The 16,533-nt window shown below is 39.1% G+C and overlaps 1 protein-coding gene across 4 annotated transcripts in view; it reads left to right on the top strand.

Annotated features, from left to right (window-relative positions):
* HERC3 (HECT and RLD domain containing E3 ubiquitin protein ligase 3) overlaps window positions 1-16,533 on the top strand; it is a 198,292-nt gene that overhangs the window by 92,416 nt on the left and 89,343 nt on the right. For all 4 annotated transcript variants that reach the window (XM_070790897.1, XM_019962470.2, XM_070790896.1 and 1 more), the window contains exon 4: window positions 10,952-11,111. In XM_070790897.1, coding sequence (XP_070646998.1) covers window positions 10,952-11,111 — 160 coding nt within the window. The remainder of the gene's footprint in view (window positions 1-10,951; window positions 11,112-16,533) is intronic.

The raw sequence follows: 16,533 nt of genomic DNA, 5'->3' as shown, positions 1-16,533 counted from the left end.
ACCATTTCAGTGGTCCCTTGGGCTTTTAGGATTGCCTCTATCAGAGCTCTCAGGTAGTTTCCTAATTTAATCTTTCTCTATTAAAATCGTCTTACAGCATTAGATTATGCCATAGTTGGCAATTCTGAGATCTTGAAAATAACTGAGTCACAGATTGCAGCTGATATTATTCTGACTAGTGAAGTGCTAATGACTCAGACTCACAAAGTCTTCTCCCCTCCCATGGCCTGTGACAGGCCTCCATATGTTTTATTTATTTTTCTCCATATGTTTTAATTGACTTAGTCATTGATTTTGGCTTATTGCATCTGAAAACATACATGGTAAACTTAGATTTATGGCTTTAAAAAGAAACTATTCTCAAACATGTTTCATAGTGTATAAGTGTTTTCAGGCTTTGTATGTGAGGATTAAAGCCCAGGATTAGTCATCTGGTCCTGAACTGAGACCTACTGCTCTAAAGTCAATAGACTTTAATTACAATAGACTCTAATTACAATAGTAATTAATCTTTTCTCTAATTCTTTAGTTGAAAATATTTGGTTGAATGATTGTTTAAACTTGGGCAAACATAAGATTATGCAAATAAGTGTTCGATATGCTCAAATAATTTAAATGGAAGCGTCAACTGCTCAAAGATACTGCCTGCCATTGGGAATCAAGCTTTTAGGTTAAACACAATTGTAGTTGGAGCATTTGTGGGAGAGCTGTGCCTTTGATTTATTTATTTTTTCTAGCCAAGTGGAACAAATGAGTTTATGGACACACACACATAGTAGGGAAAAAAAATATTATTTTAAACATCACACTCTGGGTTTCCAGTTCCAGTTCACAGACTAAGCACCTTCCTTCCTGTTGCTCCTACTGAATGCAACTGTAAAACCTGGATAGAGTGCATGGAACAGCCTTTTGAGGACTCTGAAAAGCAAATAATGGCAGGTGGATTGGGAAAGAAGACCAGAATTTAAAGTGCCACTGAATTGGCAATGAGTTTACCATTTCCCCCCTCTGGTCCCCTTGCCATTTGGCATGAGGGAGCTGTGGAAGCACAGTATGTAGGCTGGAGAGCTAAATAGAGAGCCCCAGGAAACCTGAAAGTATCTGAGAGATGGCAGAGGAGGAGGAGCGTGGGAAAGCAACTCCACATAGTTATCTATGAACTCTTGGGCTCATCCCTGAGGTACATGTGTGAATCTGATCCTGCTTAGCATATAAATGACTTTGAGAACTTACCTAACAAGTAGACAGCCACTCAGGTTTCAGGCTAGCCACTATGTGGCACACGCAGGACACAAACCCAATTAACATGCAAAGACTTTGAAAATTAAAACAAAATTGTTAATGTTCTCCAGAAGATTTAAATGAGACCCAGAATCTTATAATATTCAGAATGTTCATAATGTAATCATTCTCAGCATCGGAAAACCCAGGAAAATCTCCACAAACATGTGAGACAACAGATGCTGAAATGACATAGGTATTGGGACTATCTAAAGACTTGATTTAGAGTAGCTATGGTACATATTTTCCAAGAAGTTGGCTCACACTGTTGGGAAACAAATGGACAAATGAAATTCTTTGCGAAGAAATAGATGATATAAAGAAGAACCAATACCATAATAAAAATGAAAAACCGGATGGTTTGAGTAGCAGCATGAAGATGACAGAGGAAAGAATCAGTGATGTTGAAGATCAATAGAAATTATGCAAACTGAGTAACAAAGATTAAAAAGGCAGAGAAAAAGACTAACAGAATTTTCGGGGCTTGTCAGACAAGAACAGAAGGTCTGACATTCATGCCATTGGAATCCTAGCAGGAGATGAGAGAAAGAAGGCAGTGCTAAAAATGATATGGCTGAAAATTTTCCAAATTTGGTGAAAGACATAAATATGCAGATTCAAGAAGTCAGTAAACCAGCAAGATAAATCCAAAGAAATTTATGTGACAACAGACTATAATCAAACTTCTGAAAACTACAAAGAAAATACTTGAAAGGAGCCAAAGAAAAACAACATTTTACTTACAGGGGAATGTGGATTTCACCCCAGAAACTATGGAGGCCATAAGTGGTTCAGTGTTTAAGTGCTGAAACAAATGAAATCAACCCAGAATTCTATATTCAGCCAAAAAAAAAAAAACAGAACAAAGTCATTTTCAGACAAAGGAAAAGGCAGAAAATTCACAGCCAGCAGACCTTTACTAAATAATAGTTAATGGAAGCTCTTTGGACAGAAGTGACATGATACCAGAGGGAATATTGTTACATCAGTAATGAAGGAAGATTCTACACATAGACATCACAGATGGTCAATACCGAAATCTGAGTGATTATGTATTCTTTGCAGAGGAAGATGGAGAAGCTCTATACAGTCAGCAAAAACAGGACTGGGAGCTGACTGTGGCTCAGATCATTAACTCCTTATTGAAAAATTCAGACTTAAAGAAAGTAGGGAAAACCAGTAGACCATTCAGGTATGACTTAAATGAAATCCCTTACGATTATACAGTGGAAGTGGCAAATAGATTCAAGGGATTAGATCTCATAGAGTGCCTGAAGAATTATGGACGGAGTTTCGTGACATTGTACAGGAGCCAGTGATCAAGACTATCCCCAGGAAAAAGAAATGCAAAAAGGCAAAACGGTTGTCTGACGAGGCCTTACAAATAGCTGTGAAAAGAAGAGAAGCAAAAGGCAAAGGAGAAAATGAAAGATATACCATTTGAATGCAGAGTTCAAAAAATAGCAAGGAGAGATAAAGCCTTCTTCAGTGATCAGTGCAAAGAAATAGACGAAAACACTAGAATGGGAAAGACTAGAGATCTCTTCAAGAAAATTAGAGATACCAAGGCAGTATTTCATGCAGATATGGGCCCGATAAAGGACAGAAATGGTATGGACCTAACAGAAGCAGAAGATATTAAGAAGAGGTGGCGTGAATACACAGAAGAACTGTACTAAAATGATCTTAATGACCCAGGTAACCCCGATGGTGTGATCACTCATCTAGAGCCAGACATTTTGGAATGCAAAGTCAAGTGAGACTTAGGAAGCATCACTATGAAAAAAGCTAGTGGAGGTGATGGAATTCCAGCTGAACTAGTTCAAATCCTAAAAGAGGATGCTGTGAAAGTGCTGCACTCAATATGCCAGCAAGTTTGGAAAACTCAGCAGTGGCCACAGGACTGGAAAAGGTCAGTTTTCACTCCAGTCCCAAAGAAAGGCAATGTCAAATAATGTTCAAATTATTGCACAATTGCAGTCATCTCACATGCTAGCAAAGTAATGCTCAAAATTCTCCAAGCCAGGCTTCAACAGTACGTGAACTGTGAACTTCAAGATGTTCAAACTGGATTTGGAAAAGGCAGAGAAACCAGAGATCAAATTACCGACATTTGTTGGATCATTAATAAAACAAGAGAATTCCAGAAAAACATGTGCGTCATTGACTACGCTAAAGCCTTTGACTGTGTGGATGACAACAAAATGAAAAATTCTTGAGACTGGAATATCAGACCACCTTACCTGCCTCCTAAGAAATCAGTATGCTGGTCAAGAAGGAACAGTTAGAACCAGACATGGAACAACAGACTGGTTCCAAATTGGGAAAGGAGTACATCAAGGCTGTATATTGTCACCCTGCTTATTTAACTTATATGCAGAGTACATCATGTGAAATGCCAGGCTGGATGAAGCACAAGCTGGAATCAAGATTGCAGGAGAAATATCAATAGCCTCAGATATGCAGATGACACCACCCTTATGGCAGAAAGTGAAGAACAACTCAAGAGCCTCTTGATGAAAGTGAAAGAGGAGAATAAAAAGTTGGCTTAAAGCTCAACATTCAGAAAACGAAGATCATGGCATCTGGTCCCATCACTTCATGGGAAATAGATGGGAAAACAATGGAAACAGTGACAGACTTTATTTTTGGGGACTCCAAGATCACTGCAGATAGTGACTGCAGCCATGAAATTAAAAGACGCTTGCTCCTTGGAAGAAAAGCTATGACCATATTAGACCATATTAGAAAAGCATATTAGAAAGCAAAGACATTGCCGCCAAGGGTCCACATAGTCCAAGTTACAGTTTTTCCAGTATTCTTATATGGATGTAAGAGTTAGACCATAAAGAAAGCCGAGCACTGAAGAATTGATGCTTTTGAATTGTGGTGTTGGAGAAGAGTCTTGAGAGTCCCTTGGACAGAAAGGGCGTCAAACCAGTCAATCCTACAGGAAATCAGTCCTGAATATTTATTAGAAGGACTGATGCTGAAGCTCCAATACTTTGGCCACCTGATGCGAAGAACTGACTCACTGGAAAAGACCCTGATGCTGGGAAAGATTGAAGGCAGGAGAAGGGGGTGACAGAGGATGAAACGGTTGGATGGTATCACCGACTCGATGGACATGAGTTTGAGCAAGCTTCGGAAGTTGGTGATGGACAGGGAGGCCTGGTGTGCTGTCCATGGGGTCACAAAGAGTTGAACACGACTGAGCAACTGAACTGAACTGAGCTGAATGAAGGAAGAGCAACAGAAATAGTAGATATCTCAATAAATATAATAGACTATTCTTGAATTCTTTAAAAATGTCGATGATTAAAATAAAAAATTATAAAATGGTTACAGAGATTTCAGTATATACAGATGTAATATTTAAGATAACTGTAACTTAAAGGAAAGAGAGGTAAAGAGAGCTATATTGTGGTAAAGTTTCTCAGTTCCACTTTAAATGGTAAGTGATTGATTCTAATTACACTTTGAAAAGCTAAATACTTATATTGTAATCTCTAGAGCAATCACAAGTAACTAATCAAAGAGATATAATAAAAACACAATAAATAAAAATGGAACACTAGAAAATGTTTAGTACAGATGGAGAAATGAGGTAAAAGGGTGAAAAACAGGGAAGAACAGCAGATTTAAAAAGATCACAAAATCCAACATATCAATAATTATTTTAAATCTAAATAGTCTAAGCCAAACAATCAGTGCAGAGATCATCATATTAGATTTTTAAAATAACCCAACACTGAACAGGAAAGTTAAAATACCCACTCCTGAGTATTTACTCCAGAGAAACGAAAACTTATTTTCATACAATAACCTGTGCACATATGTTAATTTCATCTCTATAATTGCTTAAAATGGGAAAAGTCTTTTTTGGTACATCCATAATACAATGGAATACTGCTGACTAATACTAATAAAAAGGAACAAACTGTTGATCCATATGACAACTTGGATGGATCTCAGAGTTGTTATATTGAGTGAAAGAATTTCAAAAGGTTACATACTATATGATTCTATTATGTGAATCTGTGATTCTGTTATATTGAAAATATAAACTGTAGTGATCGAAAGTAGATCAGTAGTCGCCAGGAGTTAGGGATGAGGAGAGCATGACTAAGGAATAAAACTCTTTGTCTTTTAGAGATAACACTTTAAGGGACTTCCTGGGTGATGGTACCATTCTGTATCTTGATTGTGGCACTGACTGCATGTGCTTAAATTCGTAGAATTGTCCACTAAAAAAGGTTCATTTTACTGCATGACAATATAAAAAGGTTTTTAAAAAGTTGACTCTAGTTTGATTGCTTTGGCTCAGGAACAAGGTAGAATTTCTTCTATGGTAATAACACTCTTAAGGGAGGGAGTGGTTACTTGAAAGTGAGTTGTGTTAGCATTGAGATCCCACTAAGCATAGCCCAGATTGCCCTAAAATGTTTAGATGAAAATTAGAAAGTAGTTGGAATATGGCTTGGAAATAAGACCTTTCAGACACAGAAGCAAAGAAAATGAGGGCGAATCTTGCCAAGTTGTAGAAATCCAGGGGCCCCTAGGAGGAAAGATGGGCACTAGGAAATTCTGTTTGATGGGATCTGCAGGGAACTTGGTTATATTCTGAGTGGTTTGCTGAGTTCATTTCCATTATCCCAAACCTTCAATAAAAGCCTGCTGTACCCCTCAGACTAGGTTGATAGTACTTTGGAGAAAAACTGTCCAGGGAGAGTAGAGTATAGCAGCAGAAGGCAAGATGTGAACTAGAGAGTTCAGTGGGAAATGAAAATCAGGGTTGGGGTGAATATGAGGACTTGGAATCCACAGAATGGCAGCTCGGAGCGTGTGTTTCCTACAGTGTGGTTCTGTCTTTGTTGACCACTATTAAAAAGAAAGTGTAGATAGTTTGGGGCAACTCAGGAGACATCTAAGTGACGAAAGTTTAATCCCTTTTGTCATGCTAACTGCTGACATTTTAAACTTACTTGACTTTAAGTTTTATGAAAAATTGAGTACCAAATATTGATTACTAATTTTATATATTCTGTATACCTTTCACCCAAACTGCTCATACTGTTAACTGTAAACTACTCGATAACATTTCTCATTGGAACAGACAGTAAGAGTAGTGACTGTTACTGATTAAAATCACCTAGTTCTTTTCCATGAGGGAAGATGATACAGACTTGGGGGTATAATGGGCTTGGAAGTCAGGAAGACCTGGGATCCAGTCCTAGCTCCACCACTCATTTAGTTGTGTACTCTGACCAGATAACACACTTTTTCTCAGCAGGGGTTATTAGAGAGATGGAACCTTACAGGATTGTTGCAAGGATTAAGTTCACATGAGCAGCATCCATCTACCCTCCAGGCACATAACATCCTTCTTTATTACCACTCTGTGATGGTTCACTGCCCAACTTACTGTTAGTTTGAAAACACATTAAAAAATTATGATGGGCTCAAAAGCCAACTAGCAGTAATCCTAAAAAACTGAGTGCAGTTGAATTGCTGCCTTGCCCTAAGCATCATTCCACATTTGCTGCTGTTCTGCCCTATTACCTTGGCTCATTCAGAGTCGCTAACCTTGCTGAAGACTTCTAAAGAGCTTAAATTGCTTCTTGTGAAAGGATCAGAAATAAAATATACTTTTATTGTCAAAAAATGCCAAATATTTCCTCAGTGTGTTTAATTATCTAAATGTGTGGGTTGAGTTTCTGTCATGATCTGCAAAATATAGCATACAGTCTTGACAGAATGAATCAGAAGAGATTACGTGTGAACATGTGCACTGCAGCCTGAGTGTTCCCAACTGGAGCAGGGGTGTATTCAGTGAGAGCTGTGCACGAAGCATTCCCAGTTGACCCAGGGAGTAGATTCTAGAAGAGCAATTAAAATTTTACTGTAACAGATTCCTAGTATGAATCAGATGAGCTTAGTTTTCTGGCTAGGAGAAATGAAATAAATTGGACTTGATACAACTAGGATTTTAATTCTCTACAAATCTTTGCGTTACTGAATGGAACCTCTGCCTTTGGGGCTGCAAGTTGTGTTGTGGTGAAATAGGGGTTCCTTCCCTGTCTGTTTTGGTGGCTGATGTATGATGAGACAGGAATTGGTTTGCCTAGGGCTTGCTCCTTGGAAGAAAAGCTGTGACAAAACCTGCTGCTGCTGCTAAGTCACTTCAGTCGTTTCCGACTCTGTGTGACCCCATAGACGGTAGTCCACCAGGCTCCCCCGTCCCTGGGATTCTCCAGGCAAGAACACTGGAGTGGGTTGCCATTTCCTTCTCCAATGTATGAAAGTGAAATGTGAAAGTGAAGTCGCTCAGTCGTGTCCAACTCTTAGCAACCCCATGGACTGCAGCCCACCAGGCTCCTCCATCCATGGGATTTTCCAGGCAAGAGTACTGGAGTGGGGTGCCATTGCCTTCTCCGGTGACAAAACCTAGACAGTGTATTAAAAAGCAGAGACATCACTGCCAACAAAGGTCCATGTAGTCAAAGCTATGGTTTTCCCAGTAATCATGTATGGGTGTGAGAATTGGACCATAAAGAAGGCTGACACAATCCTCCTTTCCAAGTTTAAAGATGAGTTTGTTGTCTCTTGACTTGACTTTGCTTGCTTACTTCATCAGTAAAGTTTCCAGTTTCATCAGGATTGGCAGGTAGTTGAAGACTTGAGAGTCTCCTGCATAGCAAAGAGATCAAGCCAGTCAATCCTAAAGGAATGTAATCCTGAATGTTCATCTGAGGGACTGATGCTGAAGTTCCAGTAGTTTGGCCCCCTGATGCGAAGTCCAACTCATTGGAAAAGACCCTGATGCTGGGAAAGATTGAGGGCAGGAGGAGAAGGGAACAATAGAGGATGAGATGGTTGGATGGCATCACCAATTCAATGGACATGAGTTTGAGCAAACTCTGGGAGATGGTGAAGGACAGGAAAGGCTGGTGTGCTGCAGTCCATGGGGTTGCAAAGAGTCAGACGTGATTTGGCAACTGAATAACAATCATAACAACGCTGTACATTAACATCTAGGCAGGAAAGGCTAATGGTTGGCATAGGAGGTCAGGTATGAGGGGCGCAGGTCTTGGTTCTGGCTGAGGTATCAGGCCTGGCACTCAGGCACAAGAGAACGTAAAAGCTGCCGAAGTCCTAGAACTACAGTACAATGTGGAAATTTGGTGAAGGAAGAAAGAATCTGATTCACCTGAGCTACTTTGGTAGGAGTTTCTTAGTTTTCCCAAAGTAAATACAGGACTGTTCTTAGTGTGGGGAACAAGGGTGAGTTGGGAGTTAGGGCCTACGAGTAGAGGGTAAAGGAGATGGTCATGGGAATGAACGGAGTTGAGATAATTCAGGAGATTTCTCTGACATGAGCATGTTTTCAGCTGCTTAATTAAAAAGAAATATTATATATTATTTGACCTCTGTTTAGGTCAAATAACACCTCCTTACCTCTCCTGTCCCCATCCTTGAGTCTCACTTGCAGAGACCATCACTTTCAATTCTTGAAACTTTTTGGGGGTAGTTTGCCTTTATATTTATAAATAACATGCTTATAATGCTATTTCTTGATTTTTTTTCAATATTGGACATAATCTAGAGGCTTCATACTGGGAAAGATTACTCTGCTTTTATATTCTCTGCCCAGCCTTTCCTCTTTCTTACTCCTAGATGCTCATCTTTTCCCATATAGTTGATTTTTTAAATTGATTGGCAGATTTAATTATGTAAATTAATAAATGATATTTGGTTATTATGACTTTGTGTACCATGATTGTTCTTATCACTGGTAAAGCGTTTAGTGTTTCCTGAAGTTAATTATTTCATTTTTTTCATTTGCATATAATCTTTATTCTCTGACAGAACTGTAAAACTCATATAATATAAACTCATCAGATTGTATGTCATTTTTCACTTTGGAGACATTCCTTCCAATTTTCCTTCATTGGCTGCTACATAGCTGTCATGGAAATAGTTTTTACCCTTTCCTGAATCCAAAATCTTTTTGTTGTTGTTCTGCAGGCATGATATTATGTAACTGAGATAGGCATGGAAGGTAAAACATTTTGAGAACTTTACATCCCTGAAAATTGTTCTTTCCCCTCTCCTCTCAGATTTTTGGTTGGCTGTTGTTCTTGTTTAGTCGCTAAGTCATGTCCAATTCTTTTGTGATCCCATTAACTGCAGCCCATCAGGCTCCTCCATCCATGGGATTTCCTAGACAAGAATACTGGAGTGGGTTCCCATTTCTTTTTCTATGGGATCTTCCTGAGCCAGGGATCAAACCCATGTCTCCTGCATTGCCAGGCAGATTCTTTACCACTGAGCCACCAGGGAAGACCTTTTGGTTGGCTAGATATGAAATTCTCTGTTAGAAGTCATTTTCCTTTAGAATTATGAAGGCATTGCTCTAGTGTCTTTCTGGCTTTTATTATTGCTTCTGAGAAATACGATGCCATTCTGATCCCTGTTCAATTGTATATAAACTGTCCTTTCTAGAAAATTTTAGAATCTATTTTGATGTTGTGAAATTTCAGGCTGTAGTGTTCTGAAGTAGTTCTTCTTTTTAAAATTCAGTCCTTATTTTCTTTATTCTGAGGTTTTAAATCAATCTTTTCAATGTGAAACTCATGTTTTTCAGTTATGAGCAATCCTGTCTTTGAAAATTTCTACTTTGTTTTTTTCCATTCTGTTTTGGAGATTCTTATTTTTCCATTGTTGAGATTCTTGAAATAGTCTCATTTCTTTCTTCTTTTTCCACCTGTTTTGCTCTTTGACTTCTTGTTCTATTTCTTAGAAAATTTCAGTTATTATTCCCCATCCTGCTCTGAAGCTTTTTCCTTTAAATTTGTGCTGTTATGTTTTCATTTTCCAAGGTAATTTTGTTTGTTTTCTGAAGGTTGGAATCTTCTTGTCTTATATTGCTAATGATCTAAAGATTTTTTTTTCCTGTTCCTTGCTTGATCATTTTCTTCAGAGTTTCCTTCCTTCTGTTTTCTTTGCTATTTAACTTTTATGTTAAATTGTCTTCACATACATGATTGTCCTTGTCCAGCCTTTTCTTTTTAAAAGTGAGGTACTAAAATGTAAGCAGAACAGTGTACGGGCAAGTTTCGTTAACTAGTGGGAAGCGGGACATTTCCTAGGGGGATCCAGGATTGCCAGTAGCTGTGGGTCTTTTCTTTTGGGCCTGAGAAACTTTCTCAGTTTTCTCAGAGAAATCCTCCTGGCTAGATATATAGACAGATTTGTGTTACAGAACAGAGGAGAGAAGAGTGTTTTTGTGGATGGGGAAGGGCTCATTGCTCCCAGGCAGACTCTCCCTCAGTCCCACTGCTTTTAGTAAGAAGCCTCACTTCTATTTACACTGAGTCTTCTCTGGTTCCACACCTCCAAATACTGAACCTTTAAGGCATCTCTCTAGGGAGAAGCACCAGACACCGGAGAGAACATCTGGAGTGTGGACACTGCTCCAGGTCTGTGTGCCACCTAGTGTAACTGGGGTCTGGATCAACAGCTTTCAGAAACGTAGGAAATTTATATTCTCTATACAGATGTAGTGGTTCTCTTTGAAAAACGCAACTGCCTAGGATGCTAATTCTGTGTAATTCCTATTTCTGGGCTTTACATTTTCCTCCTTTGATTTTTTTTTCTTTTTTTTCAGAGCAAATTGGAGCTTTGGCAGATCAGCACATTGTCCATGTGGCATGTGGCGAGTCTCACAGTCTGGCCCTCAGTGACCAGGGCCAGCTGTTTTCCTGGGGTGCAGGTAGTGATGGGCAGCTGGGACTCATGACTATTGAGGATTCTGTGGCAGTACCCAGGTAAGAATGTCAGTTACTGTAAAGGTTATTTCCTGCTAGTTTCTTTGTTAAGACTCCTTGGTTTGGGTTCTGCTTTCTTCTTTAATTAATAATTGTTGTTTCCTTTGAGTCACTGTCATGACTTATACTGTTACAACACTTGTCCCCACAATTGTTATTGTAGAAGTGTTTGAAAGTGAAAGTTGCTTAGCTATGTCTGATTCTGCGAGCCCATGGACTACACAGTCCATGAAATTCTCCAGGCCAGAATACTGGAGTGGGTAGCCTTTCCCTTCACCAGAGGATCTTCCCAACCCAGGGATCGAACCTAGGTCTCCCGAGTTGCAGGAGGATTCTTTAGCTGAGCCACAAGGGAAGTATGATAGAAGTGTTTATCTCCAGTTAAAAAATGTGCTTTGTTTGGGAACTATACTTCATTTATTCCAATAGCCTGTTGCTGGTAGTGTTTGGAGCTCATTAAATGTTTGAATTAAAAAACCTCTTTTTACATGCTGCACTTATTAACCTTTAACTTAAAATTGCAAGCCTAAATCAATTATTCGGTTAGACGCTTTAAAGTTCAGTCACAAAGCTGACCTGTTACTCTTTAATAATAGGCCAAATTACCTTCAGCATTATCAACAGCAAATATACCAAATATACATAAGTTCTTTAACACAGAAGTACTAATACAATGGTTTTTAGTCCCTTAAGTATTTACTTAATTCTAAATCTTAGATGAAGGGCTTTACCGGTGGCTCAGTGGTAAAGAATCCATCTGCCAATGCAGGAGACTCAAGTCTGATCCCTGGGGCAGGAAGATCCTCTGGAAAAGGAAATGGTAACCCACTCCAGTATCCTTGCTTGGAGAATCCCATGAACTGAGGAGCCTGGTGGGCTACAGTCCATGAGGTCACAAAAGAGTCAGACACCACTTAGCGACTAAACAACAACAAAATCTTAGATGATTTGGCTAAGTATCTAACAGATGCTTCACCACTAAGAAAATGTCTATAGTATTGAAGTTACTCTCAAGTGGACATTTGGGGGTGGCGTCTCTGTTTGTTGAGGGTTCTTAATGATCAAAGAGGCCACTGGTTTAAATCCTTCATTTAATTGCTATTCCTTTGTACTTCAAATGTACAACGTTCTCCTGTTGCAGTACTAGTCACATTCATTGCAATTTTTAATTTAATAACTAATTTTGGTACAAAGCTGGGAGCTCTTGATGCCAGGAGAACTGGATTGTTTATTTTAGCATCACCATTGCTGAGGGTGCTCTAGCATGTGCATTGCTCAGTATAGGTCTGGTTAATAAATGGCCTCTCCTTCCCTGCCCAAGTATTGTCCCTTTTAAAGCACAGTACATTCTCCCTCCTCCTCTGCTTTGCCCTTCTTAGATTTTTGTGTCTTTAATCAAAAGCTGTTTTAGGGAAAAGAGAAACACAGAGGTAAGAGTAATTTGATTCATTTCCTGAGTTAGAACAGGTAATGTCTTGGGTTCATTACTTTCAAAAATTAATTTAATTTTGGGAGAAGAGGGTGAGTGGAAATATAAAAAAAGGGATGGCTTATTTTAGTGAAATTGCATGTAATATTAAGGAAAAGATTTATAACATTCATGACAAAAATATTTGTTGAACAAATACTCAAGTCATTATTGGCATTTCATTTCAAAAAATGAAGTAGTCTGTGTTACAGTAGCAATTTATTATTATTTCTATTCAGTTCAGTTCAGTCACTCAGTCGTGTCCTACTCTTTGCGACCCCATGAATCGCAGCACGCCAGGCCTCCCTGTCCATCACCAACTCCCGGAGTTCACTCAGACTCATGTCCATAGAGTCAGTGATGCCATCCAGCCATCTCATCCTCTGTCGTCCCCTTCTCCTCCTGCCCCCAATCTCTCCCAGCATAAGAGTCTTTTCCAGTGAGTCAACTCTTCGTATGAGGTGGCCAAAGTACTGGAGTTTCAGCCTTAGCATCATTCCTTCCAAAGAAATCCCAGGGCTGATCTCTTTCAGAATGGACTGGTTGGATCTCCTTGCAGTCCAAGGGACTCTCAAGAGTCTTCTCCAACACCACAGTTCAAAAGCATCAATTCTTCGTTGCTCAGCTTTATTCACAGTCCAACTCTCACATCCTACATGACCACTGGAAAAACCATAGCCCTGACTAGACAGACCTTTGTTGGCAAAGTAATGTCTCTGCTTTTCAATATGCTATCTAGGTTGGTCATAACTTTCCTTCCAAGGAGTAAGCATCTTTTAATTTCATGGCTGCAGTCACCATCTGTGGTGATTTTGGAGCCCAGAAAATAAAGTCTGCCACTGTTTCCACTGTTTCCCCATCTATTTCCCATGAAGTGATGGGACCAGATGCCATGATCTTTGTTTTCTGAATGTTGAGCTTTAAGCCAACTTTTTCACTCTCCACTTTCACTTTCATCAAGAGGCTTTTTAGTTCTTCTTCACTTTCTGCCATTATTTCTATTAGTTATGCCTAAATTATGGATGATTTCTGAGGCTTTAGTTTGTATAAAATTTTATAAGTTAATTAAGATAAATTTATCAATTCCTATCTTAGTATTGTGGAAAGTAACATAGCTTTGATGTCAGACAGCCTCAGATTCCAGTATTGGCTCTATTTGTATTAGGTGAGTTGCTTTGGACAAATTGTTTTAACTTATCTGAGCCTCAGTTTCCTAACTTAAAAGTGAAATTATATAGTATTGTATACCTTTACCAAGTTGTTGGGAGGATGGAGTAAGATGAGTAGGTAAAACACAGTGTATGCTTGTGCATATATATCCTTTTCTCCATCTTATGGTACAATTTCTTATTGTCTTTTTTCTTTTGTAACTGTGATTATGAAGGTTGTGATAAGGGTAATGGTGACCCATAAAGGGAGAAGTGTGGGGAATTTGATTGGAAACTGGCCAGGAAAAGGACTCTTTTTGCATAAAGTTCTGAAACATTGGTCCCTAAGACAGGATGACTTTTTTCAGTTTTAAAAAATAGTGGGTTTCTGGGCTTCCCTGGTGGCTCAGTGGTAAAGAACCTGCCTGCTAGTGCAGGAGACAAGGATTCGATCCCTAGTCTGGGAAGATCCCACATCTGCAGAGCAACTAAGCCCCTGTGCTACTACTGTTGAGCCTGTGCTCTAGAGCCTGGGGGTCACAGCTGTTGAACCCATGCATGTCCTAGAACCTGTGCTCCGCAACAGGAGAAGCCACCGCAGTAAGAAGCCTCCACACTGCGACTGGAGAGTAGCCCCTGCTGGCCCCAACCAGGGAGGACCCAGCACAGCCATAAATAAAATAAATATTTTTTAAAAATAGTGGAATTCTACAAGCTATTGATATACGCAGCGAAAAAATTGCTGTGTATATATTAAATGGTCAAGGAATTATTCTGAGTGAAAAAGAACCCAATCCTAAAAAGGCTACCTACTATATGATTGCATTTACATAACATTCTTGAAGTGACAACATTTTGGAAATGGCGGGTAGAATAATGATTGCCAGGGGCTATGATGGAGGAGGGGAGGGGTGGTTGTAAACATGAGGAATCCTTGTGTTAGAAACGTTGAATATGGTGGTGGATGCATGAGCCTACGTAGGTGACAGAAATACTGCAAACACAGAAATAAGTACAAATAAAACTGGGGACAAAGAAGTGAGATTGGTAGTTTGTATTTTTGTCAGTATCCCTGTTATGATTTTTTTTTTCTATAGTTTTGCAAGATATCATCACTGGGGGAGACTGGATAAAGCCTGCAAGGGATCTCTGTATTATTTCTTACAGCTGCGTGTGAATTTACAATTATCTCCATAAAAAAATAGTTGGGTTCTATTTGGTACTAAATGTATATGTGGACTCTATGAACTTTTTTTATATCTGAGAAAATAAACTGTTAAAGCAACATTTACCTGTTACTCTAAATAACCCCCGACTTCCCTGTTGGACATCTATCTTGTAAAATGCCCCTCTGAATCTTTTGTTCCCATGAAATACACTTAATGAAGAGGAACATGGCAACCTATGAATTTATTAAAATAGGAAACAGGAGATATTTCTCAGGCTGTCAAACTCTATTGGGCAGTGCCAGACATTTTTTTCACTTAATTCTCACCACAACCCTGTGAATAGGTACTGTTCTTATCTGTTTCCCATAAGCAAGCAGAGGATTGAGTTTTAAAAAGTGGTCATATGATCTTCCTCTTTACCATCCTAGGGAATCAAGAGTTTTAGAAGCATTGCCCTTAGTAATTTTTAAAAATTGTGGCAAAATACACATAACATAAAATTTACCATCTTGGGCTTCCTTGGAGGCTCAGTGGTAAGGAATCCACTGAGTGGAAGAATCTACATGGCATGGAGCAGCTAAGCCCATGGGCCACACCTACTGAGCCTGTGCTTTAGAGCCCAGGAACCGCAACTACTGAGCCCATGCACTGTAAGTACTGAAGTCTATGCGTCTAGAGCCCATGCTCTGCAATAAGAGAGGCCACTGTAATGAGAAGCCCATGAAAGGCTATGAAGAGTAGCCCCTGTTCACTGCAAGTAGAGAAGAGTTCTCGCAGCAACAAAGACCCAACACAGCCAAAAACACATAAAAAATCAAAAGAATTTATCATCCTAACCATTTTAAGTGTACAGTTTAATAGTGTTAGGTATATTCACACTGTTGTGTGACCAATTTCCAGACTGTTTTTCTTGTAGAAATAGAACTCTACACTCATTAAATGAAAACTCCTCATTTTTCTTCGTCTAGCCCCTGGCAGGCACCATTAGACTTTTGATTTGTATGAATTTGGCTAGTCTAGATACGTCACGTAAATGAAACCATAGACCATTTCTCTTTTTGTTACTGGCTTGTTTCACTAGGCATAATTCCAGGTTTCATCCATGTTGTAACGTGTCAGAATTTCCGTTCTTAAAGAGTGATGAATATTCCAGTGCATACATATTCCAAATGTATATGCCACATTTGTTTTTCTGGTCATCGGTTGATGGACAGTTGGGTTGCTTCCACCTTATAGCCTTTGTGAATAATGGTGCTATGAGTGTGGGTGGACAAATCTCTCTTTGGGACCCTGCTTTCAGTTTACTTGGTTATATACCTGGAAGTGAGATTGCCAGATCATGCCATTGCTCTCATTTGAAAGCCATTTAGATATCAGCCGTGTTCTTAGGGTATGTCTTTGGCTGCTTACTCCTTTTGTCTCTGAATTGGAGATGACAAGGTAGAAATTAACACAGGGTTGTGGTAATGGGTTTAAGTGCAGAGCAGGGTTTCTTCCTTTTAAACGGTAACTACCAAAGATGCAGGAGGTTAGTGAAAGACTTAATAGAACTTTATCATGTAAGATCATATGTTTGATTTTAAAAAGTGTTTTGTGAAACATGTTATTTATTACAACTATTTTATTTAGTTGGGAAT

Source organism: Bos indicus, chromosome 6, assembly GCF_029378745.1.
Source record: "Bos indicus isolate NIAB-ARS_2022 breed Sahiwal x Tharparkar chromosome 6, NIAB-ARS_B.indTharparkar_mat_pri_1.0, whole genome shotgun sequence".
Lineage (NCBI taxonomy): Eukaryota > Metazoa > Chordata > Mammalia > Artiodactyla > Bovidae > Bos > Bos indicus.
This window is presented reverse-complemented; position numbering and strand designations above follow the sequence as displayed.